The sequence below is a fragment of the Gymnoscopelus braueri genome (genome assembly GCF_963280865.1).
Source record: "Gymnoscopelus braueri genome assembly, chromosome: 14".
NCBI lineage: Eukaryota > Metazoa > Chordata > Actinopteri > Myctophiformes > Myctophidae > Gymnoscopelus > Gymnoscopelus braueri.
In genome coordinates this window covers 40,483,028-40,499,228 of record NC_137619.1, presented here as the reverse complement: position 1 = coordinate 40,499,228, position 16,201 = coordinate 40,483,028, and the positions used below count along the sequence as shown (strand labels likewise).

General features: G+C 40.7%; 1 protein-coding gene across 3 annotated transcripts in view; it reads right to left on the bottom strand.

Annotated features, from left to right (window-relative positions):
* The window catches only part of macrod2 (mono-ADP ribosylhydrolase 2), a 763,167-nt gene that overhangs the window by 158,064 nt on the left and 588,902 nt on the right, over positions 1 to 16,201 (bottom strand). For all 3 annotated transcript variants that reach the window (XM_080448593.1, XM_080448595.1, XM_080448594.1), the window contains exon 7: positions 3,877 to 3,907. In XM_080448593.1, the coding sequence (XP_080304719.1) occupies positions 3,877 to 3,907 (31 nt within the window). The remainder of the gene's footprint in view (positions 1 to 3,876; positions 3,908 to 16,201) is intronic.

The following is a 16,201-nucleotide window of genomic DNA, read 5'->3' as shown; positions in this document are numbered from 1 at the left end:
GTCTCCGCGCTGCCCATGGATGTGACCTTCCTTGGAAACATTCCATATAGGTGATGCCATGCTTTTGTCCTACATGCTAAAATTAACACCTGACATTTTACTTTCTTTAACCCGTTAAGACCGGGAACGCATCTCTATGTGTCACTTTAGATTTGTTTGGCTATTAAAATATAGCAGATCTACAAGCTTGAAATTGTAGATCTGCTATTTTTGGGAAATATCGTGAAAATGTGTGCAAATCTTTGAATAAATATTTTTGTAACTCAAATGTTTGCTTCTGGGGGGTCCCTGGAACATAATATTTTACAAATGTTCACTTAAAAAATATGTTAAAACATTTTCAAAAATAGTAGATCTACAAGCTCATAGCACGGCACTCTGTGCCGCGCTATGAGCTTGTATATCCGCTATTTTGGAATAGAAATCTAAAAATGACACAGATGCGTTCCCGGTCTTAATGGGTTAAAAAGAGACAAAACCCCCCACACACATACACATACACATACACACACACACTACTCAACGAGTGTCTGATGCCCAAAAACTGCAATGGAAAAAAGTTTAACGCTCAACCAGGTTTTTTTCAAAGCACCAAGTCTATTGTCCTGTGGGTGAGTGGCTGAGTATTTTTACATTTGGCTTATCATCCATGAAAATGGTAGAAATAAGGCTAGCGTTGAGTACAAAGCACGCTGTGTAACTGTGTTAAATGGAGCTAGGGAGGCTCCCCCCCACCCCCACTGAGCACACTCTCTGCAACCCACTGATACAGCACGTTGCTCAGTGTGTACCTTGAAATTCCCAAACCCTCGGCCCTGGATAAGCTCCCCAAAGCAAATCCCGGGATTTAAGAGAGTCTCGGGGAAGGCCTGCTGCTGGCATCATGGACAAGCCAAGGCACTACTATAGCCATCACCGGGGAGAGATAAGGTACCATGAATGGCTTCTCCTCCTAATCCCACGGACACAGGGTTCGGAATGCAGTTGGATCACGAAGATGGCCGGGTGAAAACTCTTAGCAAGCCTGACCCCTTTCTGATCTGGACCCCTACGGTTGGGGAAGGCAGTGTGGACATACCAGTGCAGCCCTGGGTGGGATTACATCTACCTATCTTGCACAACCACCAGTTCACGTCAAAAAAAAATAGAAAATAAAATAAAAATAAAAAACCTCTGTCAACAATCCTCAGATCCGTCACAGAGACAGATGGGGCCAAAGGTGGACGGGGGTGTGTGTCGAGGGGCCAGTCCAAACGGGTACTGATTCTTCATGAGCGAGAAGCAGAGAGGTGTTGCAAAGTAGAGCGACTCCTTTATAAATGCAGGTGCATGGCAGAAACTGTCACTTAGATAGGAAACTGAATGTTCCTGCCCTTGGCTTCGCATTGCACCAGTAGGTCCTGAGCTGTTGCGCCGAGATTGATAATGGCAGATGCCTCCTAAACCTTAGAGTCGATTACAAGGCTGTTTTCTAGGATGCTCTCTCTCTACCTGCCAGGGTGAGGTCTCCGCAAGGTCTGCAGTGAGTTGCTAAATCGTACGCTCTGTTGCCTGAAAAGCTTCATTTCAAAGCAAGAAGGAATTTCTTATTTATGTGTCCTTTCTGAGTGTGTTTGGCCATGGTTGAGCCTGTGTACGAGCGTGCGCGTGTGTGTGTGTGCGTGTGTGTGTGCGCATGTGTGCGTGTGTGCGTGCGTGCGTTCGTTCCTGACACTGGGCACACTTCAGGACACATTTTGACATCAAAACAGATCATTGGGAACGGTCACATTGGGGACATTTGATCTTACTGCAGTTTCATAAGGTTATAGGGTTAAAGTTAGGGTTATGCATGTATGGTAGGATTAAGGTTAGTGTGAGGTGATATAGAACAGATGTAAGTCAATGCAACGTCCGCAAAAGTTTGCAAAACCAACACGTGTGCCTCTGTGTGCGTGTGCATGCATGCGCGTGTGTTGGGGGAGAGAATGGATGTAGTAGTAATATTATAATAAATAATAGTAAAGAGATTGTCAGAGTGAAAAAGAGAGAGAAGAAAGAGGAGAGAGAGAGAGAGAGAGAGAGAGAGAGAATAAATGAGAGAAATCACGCTGTATCAGTCTTGGCAGCTGAACTCCAGCTTGACTATTGGCACTGATCTTGTGAGACATTGAGGTGTGTCTCCTCCTCGCAAGGAATAATCCGTTTAAACCCGGGTCACACGGACGTGATTGATGGGCAAACAGGAGCAGCACTTAATAACCTCTATCATGCCGCGTGACCCTGTGGCCCACGGTGGGCGCCAGTTTGTTTATGGGTGGTACCTCCCCGACACGCTAACCGTGCAGAAATTCTGTTGTGGCTAATGGATCGGACTGAGGGATTGGACTGTCAGCGCGGCGTGAGCTCTCATTTTTCTTCCCACGCGTCTGAGGTACCCCCGTGCGCACCCCTGCTACGCCCTACCCCGTGCTCCCGCCGTCATCTGTCAGCGGTGACTGAGCCCCCTGGAATATGGAGGCGTGAGGAACCGTGTCAATTAGCATTAGCGCTCCTGACAAATCTGTTCTGCTCGCCACAAAGGCCTCAGATAACTTGTCCCTGATTCCTCTCTGTCACAACGTCGGGGGCTCGGGATTTGTTTTGCCACTACAAACTGAAGACTGGAAATGGGTCACGCTCATTCATGCAAAGATATATATGGTGTCTCCTACGGTACGTGTGTGTGTGCACACGGGTGCTTGTGTGGCATGCCTGCATTAACAGGGAAAGATAAAGTATATAACGGTGCATATTTTTTGGGGGGTATTTTTCAAAGAGAGGTATAGAGAGGTCACAGGAAGACAGACGGAGACGAAGAGATCGGAGTGCAGTGCCCGCCTCGCCAAAAAGCCGTTCACGTTGTCTAACTGGGAAGTTTACCTCAAAAGGTTATCTAGAACGTACAGAAAATGTCAGAATGCCCGAGCGGCGAGCGGGGCCAGCGTGTTCAAAGAAGGATCTCAGGGCACGTCTGGGGATGGAGCCCAGAATGATAAAAGCCACACTGGCTGTAGCTCCTTTGAAAGTCCCTCCTCTATTTGCCCTCTGCTGTGTGAAGATCTTCGGTCTTAATCAGCTGTTGTTCTGTAGGAAATGCGGCTATGGGACAACGCTAAGCTGTTTATTTATTGAACAGCCTGTTTAATTCCCCCCCCCTCACAGCGGGACTAGCGCTGCACAGCCACCCCCCCCCCTCCCCCCCATGTCTTTGATGTGAGGGGCTGTTGGTGGACTACGTGTGACGGTCTCCCACTGGCAACGCAGCGCACAGCACACAGTCAGCAGCAATAAGCTAGCATCCTCATCAGCAACATACTGCACAGATGCAAAGCTACGTCGTGTTTCTCTCCCCGAGTATTTACAGGATTTGAAAATGCATCATACTGTATTATGCACAATGTTTTATTATTATATTTTTATTTTGTTCTGGGGGGGGGGGGTACAATCAAGGTGATGTCTTGATTCACATGTCCTTGATTAGTCTAAATTATTTTGGAGAAGTGCTATAATTTTTGTCAGCCAAATACTTAAGTTACTACTGTATCCATCATAATTATACTGTAGGTATCATAATTATTGTTTTATTATTCAGTATATTATTATGTCTCAGGTTACCGGCTATGAAAGTTCATGTTGGCCAACAGGAAATTTCTAGCCATTACAAAAAGATATAGTCCACAAACATGGATAGAAGATTAGATACTACTGTATTGTATATTAGATACTCCTGTTAAGGTGAACAAGAAGTGATTACAAGAGAAGAAGCAATAGAGTCAGTTACTGCAGAAACGACTCTACACAGTCTACAATGAAAATCTATAGAGGAAATTAAGTAATGAAAGGAAATGATCTTACCATAGATGCCTGTGGATATACACGGGAAGGCCTGTGCAAAGAGAAAAAAAACATAGTCAAAGCATGTTCATATGGGCCACATATTTCATCTTTTTTTAATACTTTGATGTATTACAGTGTCAAGCAAAAGGATAGAAAATAGCCGATCTACAAGCGATGCGTTGTAAGCTTGAAGAGTTTATATGTCTCTGTGATAGTGCAAGGCACTGCTGAAAAAGAGCATTCGTGGCGTGCTCAGCATATACCTACCCTGGGTAAATAAACGTAAAACTAAAATGATATTAAAACTAGTCCATACCCGTGGGGGGATATGCGCACAGGATCTGGCAACCCGGGAGCCAGCGAACACAAAAACGCTAATAAACAGCTGGCATTTGGGGAAAGTGAAAAACGGGCTTCGCTGTTCCGTGCACATGGTAATGGTGAATGGATGTGTGCAAATTCAGATCAATTGCTCCAGCCACTGAGGAGAACCGGGCAGAAGAGATTTGGGCTCACCACCCTCACACCACGCTCTCACCACCCTCACAGAGCTTTGTCAAATTACAGGAGGATTGGGGTTTACTTAGCCCTGAAACATGACTGTCATACCATGACAGTCATGGTGCCGAGTCCCCCTGGTCTAAAGTTGTGTTCGATTTTTTCACATTGCCATCTCTAACATAAACATAAACGTTCAGATTTCAAATATAAAGTGCTTACCACCGAGCCACGGATGTTACAAGGCGATGCGGACCACGATGAGTACCCGTATCTCCCGTATTGTTCAATAAAAAGCATTTTAATCCCATCGCCGGCCTTTTTTTTTTTTTTTTTGGGGGGGTTTTGTAATGTATCAGAGTGCAATACACCTCCCAACCATTAGTGTTGCATGGTTGAAAGTATCGGAGACAATTTGGAGAAAATGGCCGGCGATGGGATTACAATGCTTTTTATTGAACAATACGGGAGATACGAGTACTTATCGCGGTTCGCATCGCCTTGTAACATCCGTGGCTCGGTGGTAAGCACTTTATATTTGAAATCTGAACGTTTATGTTTATGTGAGAGATGGCAATGTGAAAAAATGGAACACAACTTTAGACCAGGGGGACTCGGCACCATGACGCTTGTATACAAGAGTCATGTGAACCATGGCTAGGGTTTACTTAGCTATTTTTGAAAGATTTTGGTGAATTCTACCCTAGTCGAAAGTGGTTAAGTCTGTCAATGTGTTTTGTAAACACGCAGTTAAAATATTAACAAGAGCTTGTCACTATAAATAATAACCACACTGGATCCATTGGAACACAGGTTTTTTTTTTTTTTTAATTCCTGAAAAGTTACCCTTTTGGTGGTTTCCACCCGGGCCGACAGCGATGACATTCTGTATGTACTGTATTTATTTATTCATATATACATTCATTTATGTATGAAAAGAACAGCTGCTTGTAAGTACAAGCAGAACATAAGTGGCAATTTTTTCATCCCTTCACCACCTTTAATATTGCATTCTTCTGAGGCTTTCGAATGCGGTCTCTCAACTGTCTGCCGTTTCATTTCCTGCTTCCTGCAACACTAACAACATGCTGCACCGTACATGTGATTCCTATTTGGCCGGCGGTAATGAAAGCCATCAAGCTGCGGAGAAGTATACCAATAAGAATAACAGTAGTTTAATGTTGCGTGATTGCCAAAGGACTTAATGAAGAGGAATCTAAATGGCATACACAGATGTACTGTAGCCGTGGACTGGAGGAGCAACCTAGCTCCTTTTATTATGCTTGTTGTGCACCTCTGGTCCACTGTGGTTCTCCCAAGAGAAACGATTTGCGAAATCCTGCTTTACAAATGCAGTATGGGATTAGGTTGGGTACCTCATACATGTATGTATGCAAACATACAACATACTTTTTTTAGGCTAGATTTCTGGACCTGAATACATGCATATTTTCCAATGGATTTATCTGCATCTTGTGCTGCCATATTGATAATGCTGTGCGATGAAATTGCTATTGCTATGTTGCTCTAATCTATAATGAATGTGACGGGGAGATTAACCACTTAAGCCTATAGGAAAAAGGAGATTAATAGGTTAATAGTTAATAGGTTAATCTCCAACCTTTAGCCCTATATACTTAGTGGCACGCAGAATAGTCCAAATAGCAGATCCACAAGCTCACAATGTGTCGCGATGGGACACATTGTGAGCTTGTAGATCAGCTATTTTCACTATTTATGAACTTTTTTGACTATTTATTTCTCCCTATAATGTCCCAAAATAGGGAAGCCAGGTTGAAAGCGGTTAATAAGCTGCCATATTTGAGAACGTCCAAACCCAGGCGAGAGAATATTCACCTCGAGGGAGCGGTGGGGGTCAGATGTGTGTCGATCCATAGGTAGGGTTCTCTGTTTAATAATCTCCAGCCCATGGATATCATAATGAGGCACATTGATCCAGTCCCCAGCCTACAGCCCCAAACTGACAGCCTCTCATTGACATTATGTGCCCCCCCGTCCCATTGATGTTCCTGAAATTTACACAAGGACTCGGTGCTACTCTGCACATCACATGCTGTCTATGTGCAGCCAAGCTCATACCAAGAAGGAAGGGGGGGGAAAAATCTATCCGTAACATTATCTGAATGCTGTCAGCAGCATAAGACATTTTCAGAATTTAGTGGTCTGCCTTTGAGCTGGACTCTGTCTGGTAACGAAGGGACATTTTTTAAGTTTTCTGACAGCTTCCTGTTTTGAAGTTGTTTCTTTTGAAGCGTCAACGAGACTAACAATGAGAGGGTGCAGCCTACTGACGGATAAAGTAGTTTTGTACGTCCTGATAGAAGATTCTCTCAATGACAGGGCTTTTAAATGTACAGTTGTTTACGCGATCAGGTGATTTTTTCCCTGTGAAATAATGGAGGACTTAACCTGAATTGATATATATGTATTATTTTCATATTTCTGTCTTTTAGGTGAATGATAGATAAGCACTTGGAGACTCTAAATCTGCACTCACTGCAGTGGTGGAAAGTAACTAAGTACATGTACTCAAGTACTGTATTTAAGTACAGTTTTGAGGAATTTGTACTTTACTCGATTATTTCCAATTTCCAATACTTTTACTTCTACTCCACTACATCTCAGAGGCAAATATTGTACTTTTACTCAACTACAATTATTTGAAAACTTTAGTTACTAGTTACTTTGCAGATATAAATAATATTATAAAACATACATTATCCACTTTAGCCTTATTTTCTACCTACAGTAGGCTATTTGAAAATAGCCGATCTACAAGCTCACAACGCGTCGGATCGCGACGCGTTGTGAGCTTGTAGATCTGCTATTTTCAAACATTTTAGTACTTTTACTTTTGGTACTTTAAGTACATTTTGATACCACTACTTTTGTACTTTTAATCAAGTAAATTTTGAATTCCAGACTTTTACTTGTATCAGAGTACTTCTACATTGCAGTATTGGTACTTTTACTTAAGTAAAACATTTGAGTACTTTTTCCACCACTGACTCACTGTTTCTAATTCCGTTACTAAAATCATATTAGATGGTACTGTACTCAATGGTCCATGATGGAACCTGCATGGTTTCATGTTGGATCACAGAAACCCCGCTTCCTAATGCCAGTCAGGAGCCGAGCAGATTTTGGACCATCTCGCTGTCTCTCTTTTGGACAAGCTGCAGGTGAGACAAAGCTGACTGACTGACTCTCATGTACAGGAAACTGACTAGATTTTTAGCTAAACCTCTGATGGAGTATAGGAGCAAATAAGGTAACCTCCGTCTCACTCTGTTTTAGCTGGAGAAAAGTTTTTGCCATCCAACATTTGATGTCCTCAGGCCATAAAGAAAATGGACTTCATGAAATGATCATCTCTGGGTTAGAGCTGTATGTTTTCGGCTTAACAGCTGTAACAGACCCCAAAGGGAGCTAAAGAAAAGAAAACGGGGCCGAATTAGAACCATGAGGTACTCTACAAATGACAGGTGCCACTGACGAAGAAAAACGTTCCCAATCTTCAACAGAGAAAGTTAAATCTTTGAGGTACAAAGCAAACCACTCTGTAAGGCAGTTTACCCTGAATGCCAACCCCACATGGTCCAAGTTTGATCGACCATATCAGACGCAGCACTAAGTTCCAACTGAATTAAAATACCGGTAGCACAATTCCCTGAATGAATGGGCAATAGTAAATTGTTTGACACCTTAAAGAGAGCTGAGCTGACTCAGTAATTTAATAAGAGGGTGGACCACTGCACTTCTTTTAAAGAATACATTTTAATTTTGTCCAACTTACACAACAGAGGTGGTTGTATTTAGTCTCCCTGCTCTTCTATCGAGACATTTTGTGAGAATGCCCGACTTGCGGCTGGAATCAGTACAGAGGCCTGGTTTAGGGTTTAACTCTAAGGTGTATTTATTCACCATTGTTGAACATACAAAAAGGACAAGAACATCACATGCAGCTCTTTTCCATCCACAGTCCACTCTGATCAACTGACATGTAGCCACAATTTATGCTCAGCTGAGCTAATGAGCCAGCCTGGACTATACCACTGTAAGGGGTGTATTCTAAATAAGAGCATACAATAAATAGAGCATACAATAAATACATAAACCCACATGTCATCTTAAAACCTAATGAACAACAAGTAAATATAAATTCTTCACACAACTACAACATCCTTACAATTACAAATTATCACAACCCCCCTCTGCCATTCTGACTTGGTCCAGCCCAATTACACTGGCCACAGAACCACTTGGTACATGTTAAGCTTTCAATCATGACTTAGCATTACCCTCTCTATTGCACTCATACACTTCACATGGCACTTGCCCCCCATGATTATCAGTCAATAAATACTTAAAATCATGATTAATTGTGCAAAATACAACTGTGCAAATTGCTATAAAGTGCCAACATCCGTAACAGAGGTCCTCTCTGTTACACATTTAGATCCTGTGTCAAGGTGAGACATGACCTTTGACACGATCCTGTTTCTGGTTTGACACAAATTTGTACCTGACGGTCAAGATTCAATGTATCCCATGATCAAGCAGGCAGGCTCTATTAGCTCAATGGTAAAGATTTCAGCACTTGTGCAGGAGCCCGGCGGGATCAAATCCGGGGTAGAAGAGGAAAGTTACATTAAAGAAGGATGGAACTGAAGCAACTGAGAAGGCAACTATTTGTAATGGACAAAATATTGGGCCCAACATCCAGTGTCCAACATTTTTCTAGACATGAGGGAACCATGTTCAAGGTGCAGGTAGCACTGCAGGCGTCTATGTGAGACTACATCCATTAGATGAGACAGTGAGAAGGTGGTGTAAAGTAACTAAGTACATTTACTCAGTGGCGGAGCGTCCGGAGGCCCGCGACCCTGGAGGGCCCGGGCCGTCAGATAATAAATCGGTAAAATCAGGCAAAAATAAGAATTAAACAACATAACCCTAACCTAACCCTACCCTAACCCTAAAACCGAAATAAAGTGATAAAAAGCCCCCCAAAAAGTGACCGAATCCGCCCAAAACCCGCAAAATGTTGCGCGCACGCGCATGCGCAGGGGGGGCCTGATCACTGTGCTGTGCCTCCCGGCCCGGCTTTGAGTTGTTCCGCCACTGCATTTACTCAAGTACTGCACTTAAGTACAATTTTGAGGTATTTTTTTTACTTTACTGGAGTATTTCCAATTTTCAGTACTTTTACTTCTACTCCACTACATCTCAGAGGCAAATATTATACACTGCTCAAAAAAATAAAGGGAACACTTTGATCCCTTAATTCTTTTGAGTTTTTTCATGAACTGTGTACATAATGCTAACGAAAACTGCTCAAAAGAATTAAGGGATCAAAGTGTTCCCTTTATTTTTTTGAGCAGTTTACTTTTACTCCACTACAATTATTTGAAAACTTGAGTTACTAGTTAGGCTACTTTGTAGATTTTGATTATTATTACAAAAGATACATTACCCACTTCAGCCCTATATACATTTCGGCCATTTGAAAATAGACGATCTACAAGCTCACAATTCTTTGAAAACTTGTGAAACGGGACATTCTGCACAATGAGTACTTTAAGTACATGTTGATACCAATACTTTTGTACTTTTACTCAAGTAAATTTTTTATTCCAGACTTTTACTTGTAACAGAGTATTTCTACATGGCAGTATTGATACTTTTACTTTAATAAAAAACATGTGAGTACTTTTTCCACCACTGGAGTGAGACAGGTTCAAACTTATCTAGGAGGACATAATAACTTGGATGTGATAGGCCATGAGATGCTATCAATCTTCCCAGAAAATACATTCAAAAATTCTTCACAGGTTTCAGGAGTTGCATTCAGGACAGGCAGTGACAACAGGGTTAAGTACTTTATTGACTGTGCTTATAGAGGACTTTGGGACTGTGGGAGTTTATGGAAATCATGTCTGGGAAAAAAAAAGACTTTGGCCTTGCTGCTTTGATATTCAGTCAAGCAAGTCTCTCAGAAAGTCATTGGACACCTACAGCTTTGTCTCATTTCTATTTTTGCACTGCTTTCCTGCACCCCTGGCTAAGGGCACGGGTACCGTAGCATTATATTGAGACAGGACTGAGGTCTAACTTTAGGTCTACTGAATCTACGCGGGGCAACAAAGTTTATAATGTCAGTACAGGTATGGACCTGAATACCCCATCAAGGAGGGGAGGCCTCAACAGGTATACCGGCTCGAGAGTATGACCTGTGGTGGAAAAAGTACTCAAATGTTTTTACTTAAGTAAAAGTATTAATACTGCAATGTAGAAGTACTCCGTTACAAGTAAAAGTCCACAATTCAAAATGTACTTGAGTAAAAGTACAAAAGTATTGGTATCAAAATGTACTTAAAGTACCGAAAGTAAAAGTACTGAAATGTTTGAAAATAGCTGATCTATACAAGCTCACAACGCGTCGCATCACGACGTGTTGTGAGCTTGTAGATCGGCTATTTTCAAATAGCCTATGTATAAAATAGGGCTAAAGTGGTTAATGTATGTTTTATAATGAATACATGTTACTTTACACCACTGAGTATGACCACTCTCATGTGTAGGGCCCATGAATGTGTGCACAAGATTAAATCAGTCAATAAGGATTGACTATTTTCGGTGAATGTTTACCCCAGAATAGGGATGCTAGCCATCGAGTTGTAAAGACTCACCGACCAAAGGCTTAAAAATGGACAGCAAATCTTGTATGTATGTTCAAATCACAAAAAAAGCACAAGATTATCAGAATTAGGCACAATAAAAGATAAGAACTCTGAGGACTATTGAATAAAATCCTTGTTAAATTTAGGAGCCCTACACAGAATACAGTATGAGTGCATAGAGCAGGACAGTTCCTTGGACAGTCCTCAACAGATAATAGCTGGCATTTAAAATACGCATTATTAAAAATGGCTACCAGGCCTTTTCAACGTATAGTGATCTACAAGGGCGTTTAAAAGTACAGTACTGATTTAGAGTATAAGGGTTCTAGTGGTCTTATAAGGGCTTTGAAATGTACAATAGTGATAACGGCTTTAAATACAGTAGTGATGTATAATTATTACAGACCCTTGTCTGTTACGCCATGAATTTAGCTCACAAGATCATAGCAGATTCACTGCACCCTCTACAGTCTAAATATTGTTGCCGTCTGGCAGAAACCTTGTATCTCCATATTTCACCTTTTTATGTTTTTTTATTCGTAAGGTAATGCCCCATCATCACATAGGAGTGTCACACAAACGTAGTGAAAATAGCAGATCTACAAGCTCACAACTGTTGTGAGCTTGTAGATCGCCTATTTTCGCTATAACATTTTTAAAAAAAGGAACGGTTTTGGAAATACAAGGTTTCCACCCGACAGCAACGATATGCATTCAGCAGTGGTGGGAAAAGTACTCAAATGTTTTACTTAAGTAAAAGTATCAATACCGCAATGTAGAAATACTCTGTTACAAGTAAAAGTTCGGTATTCAAAATTGACTTGAGTAAAAGTACAAAAGTACTTAAAGCACCAAAGTAAAAGTACTCAGAATTGTACAGAATGTCCCATTTCATGTACTGTACTTAGTTACTTTACACCATTGGTTCAGGAACCAGACATTAACATCTTCAAGGTAGATACTGTACCTCCGCCACAGTCTCTGTGTTGTCTCTACTGCTGAGTCATCCTACCTTAACTACTTACACCATTAATTAGTGAACTACAGTATAACTGGGAACAATGTGTTAATCCCCCCTTCAGCTTAACTGATAAATAATGGAATAAGGAGGAATCCAGCAGAAAGTTTGCCTATTTCTTAATTAAATGAATCATTAAACCTCATCTACTGAGGGGGAAAAAAAGGACAACTCCCCTGCAAGCATTCATGCTAGACACTGCACAGTGCGTGGTGTAGCACTTGTAATACACATATATACAGCCGTAAATTTATGATACACACATTTAAAATTATACATGTTAGCTGTCATGCAGGAATGTCGGGGCAGGCATTATGAGGAGGAAAACAAAAATAGGATGAAGAGTACAGGAGGGAGGATCAGCAAGAACCGTACCAGACCAAAATGATCTTTAATCTTTGAAGTCACTCGCTCGGCTGTCTGTCGCCCCACTTTGGCACACCTCACAGGGCTCAAGCCTGCTTCTGTCGGCGTGCCTGCCATGTTTTCAAGTGATGTAAAAAGTCCTGTGCGAATAGATACGCTTGCAGGCGCAGAGTTCACGGTACGAGGCCCGCTGTTTTCCGTCACTTGAGCAAGATTTTGATTCCCCATGCTCTTAGTGACCAGGCTGCTGATCATTAAAAAAATAACTAAAAGTTGCTGAGGAAAAAGGGGAGGATGACTAAATTGATTAAAACTTCTTAGATAAAATATATATCTTCGACATCATGCGTCTCTAATGCACAATGTATTCAGGATACTGCATTAGCATGTTCATTCTGCATCACTGTTAGCTATGCTAAGAGAGAAAACAAAACATAGGTGGCTTCACACTAGGATATAGGCAATCACCAGGGGTTTATGTAATTATGTAAAGGCAAGCAACAAAAGATTTAGTGTAAATTTTTCATTTACAAAGTTCAGTTACAAAGATTGCTTAGCCTACTCCATAAGTAAGAAAACTGATGTTTAAAGATGCTCTATTTCCGATGACTGAAAAAGAATACGGATAATTCAATTTTGAGATACCATTCTTAAATTTACCACACAGCATCTACCATGCCATCAAAATCTTGTCATTTATGATTTTCTTTCCCAGCAATAACTTGCAGTAGCTGTTTACAGTAGCTGTTTACTGTAAAACACGTTCATGCACGCTGGGCTCAATTTTAAATAATTCAAACATCTGGCTGGATTGTTTATGGGGGACAGTCTGAGGATTCCATGCAGGGATTTTGAGGTCAATTGACCAATAAATGTGAGTTTTACAGTTTATAAGGAAATGAGTGATGGTCTTCATAATTCCTGTCAGCTCGAAGCATCTTAACATTTCTGCTCACTTGGGTCTACTCTACTACATTTTGTTGAACTTTGCAAGGTAGCAGCATGTACACTACACTACAGTATGACTGACCTGTTAGGAATTTTTAAAGTTTAAACATTAAATGGTTGCTGTAGCAGCACCTTCGGGACTGTTAGCCCACAATGCCAGGTGAGGAAGTCTGGCACAGGACTATAGTATGAGTATTTTCTTCTGTTTAGTAAATTTTTTTTATGCATGGGAAGACACACACACAAAGAGATCATGTCATTAAAATATCTCACTAGTCCATAGAGGAACACGCACGCACACGCACACGCACACACACACACACACACACACACACACACACACACACACACACACACACACAAACACACACGATGATGATAGGAAGAACTGAAAATAAAAACACAGAGTAAATATTTAATGAATGTTTGCATAAAATAAAGAAGGAAAACCTGTGTATATTTATGGCTGTCTTTTCCAAAAAGATTATAAAAAGTAACCACCCGGTAATAGTTCTTGCTTTGCAGCACTTTACACCAGACATATTATTCAAGCATGGCTTTATAGCTTAAAATAGTTTCATTATTCTTTACTTCTGTGAAGCAAGTATATTATGATCCATAGGCCTGGCTCTTAGCTTCCCCATTTCACATTCATCTTTTTAAGTATATTAATAAACAGTAAAGAGGAATGATTTTTTCAAAGGTCTCATTTGTCTTCAAAAGCAGCTGAATACGTGCTTTGGTTCCAGCATTCATCAAAAGGCGTGGCCACAACATTAATATAATCGGATGACAAATGAAAAAAGCAAATTCCGCCAACAGTTCACAATGGGATTAATCTAGAGCAACGCAAGACGACGGAAATTCATCAAAGAATAACACCCAAGTGTTAACCCATTAAGACCGGGAACGAATCCCGTGTCATTTTAAGATTTCTTTGGCTATTCAAAAATAGCAGATATACAAGCTCATGGCGCTATTTTTTTGAAAAATCGTGAACATTTTAGCAAATCTTTGAATATTTATATATTTTTTACAACATTTTTAACTCAAATCTTTGCTTCTGGGGGTCCCTGGAAGAACATTATGTTGAGAGGGGGTCCGCGGCCAAATACATATACATTTTGGGGGTCCTTGACATGAAAAAGTTTTTTCCAAAAACGTAGAACTTAGACATTTGTAATTCCCAGAAGCAAAGATTTGAGTTACAAATGTTCGCTTTAAAACATATATATTAAAAGATTTGCAAACATTTTCCAAGTAAAAAAAAATAAATAGCAGATCTACAAGCTCATAGCGCGGCACTCGCTCTATGAGCTTGTATATCTGCTATTTTTGAATAGCCAAAGACATCTAAAAACGACACACAGACATGTTCCCGGTCTTAATGGGTTAAAATCACACTGCGCCACAAAGCTAAACCCAACAGTTTGTTTTGAAGCGCTGACCCTGTCAAGTTGTATTTAGAAACGTGCCGTTTTTAGCAGCTGTGCCAGTGCTGCTTTATTTATGTTCCCAAAACAGTCCATTAGTATATCTCAGAGTAAAAATGCCAAATACACGTCTGCCAGCGTGAGGCTAATACAAACAAGCAACACAAGAGTGAATTAAGGACTTTTTGTCTTCAACCGATTGAAGAAAACTGTGTTTTCAATATAATTTGGTTAAAAGCACAAAGTGATGCTTTAAGTGGCAAGACCATAACAAAAACACCCAGATGTGTCCCATTGGAGCATCACAGCATGTGACATGCTCGTTGAAATGCAGTGAGTCCCTTTCATCCTGGCGTTTAGCAGAGAGGCATGAGGCACAGGGTTTGTATTCTTATTTACCAGTATTTACCAGGTTCCGCCTGTCAAGGTAAATCTTTCATCTGAGGCTTGATTCAAATCTTTTACCGAAAGCCCTGACCTTTCCACATGACTGTCTGGGTCTGACACAAACCGTAGATGATGAAGCGTAGAAAAAAAAGCATGGCTATTGTTTCGTCCTGCATCCAGCTCAGCCCATGGCATATGGTGGTGATGGAGCATTTTAAATTTTGAGGACTTGCAATCAGTTTTGGAAACAACAGACGATTGTGGTTATCTGTAAAAAAAAAAAACTAGCGTGTGCCATTTGGGTGGCAGGTTCACATAAAATAGTGTTTAACGAAAAGGACGGTGGTGGAACGTAAGTAAGTACATTTACTTAAGTACTGTACTTAAGTACAATTTTTTGGTATTTGTACTTTACTTGAGTATTTCCAATTTCCAATACTTTTACTTCTACTCCACTACATCTCAGAGGCAAATATTGTACTTCTACTCCACTACAATTATTTGAAACCTTTAGTTACTAGTTACTTTTCAGATATAAATTATTATATTATGAAACATACTTTAACCACTTTAGCCCTATTTTATACCTAGGCTATTTGAAAATAGCCGATCTACAAGCTCACAACGCGTCGCGATGCGACGCGTTGTGAGCTTGTAGATCTGCTATTTTCAAACATTTTAGTACTTTAGTACTTTTGGTATTTTAAGTACATTTTGATACCAATACTTTTGTACTTTTACTAAAGTACATTTTTAATTTCGTAACAGAGTACTTCTACATTGCAGTATTGATACTTTTACTTAAGTAAAACATTTGAGTACTTTTTCCACCACTGGAAAAGGATCTACACCAACATCCTCAGTGTTAAATGAGCACTGAGGATACTGTGTCACAGCAAAAAAAAAAAAGAAGAAGTGTGTGAGACACGCACGCAGGTGAATTAGAGTATAATCCCCGCTCTCACTGGCAGCACGGTAATGTTTCAACC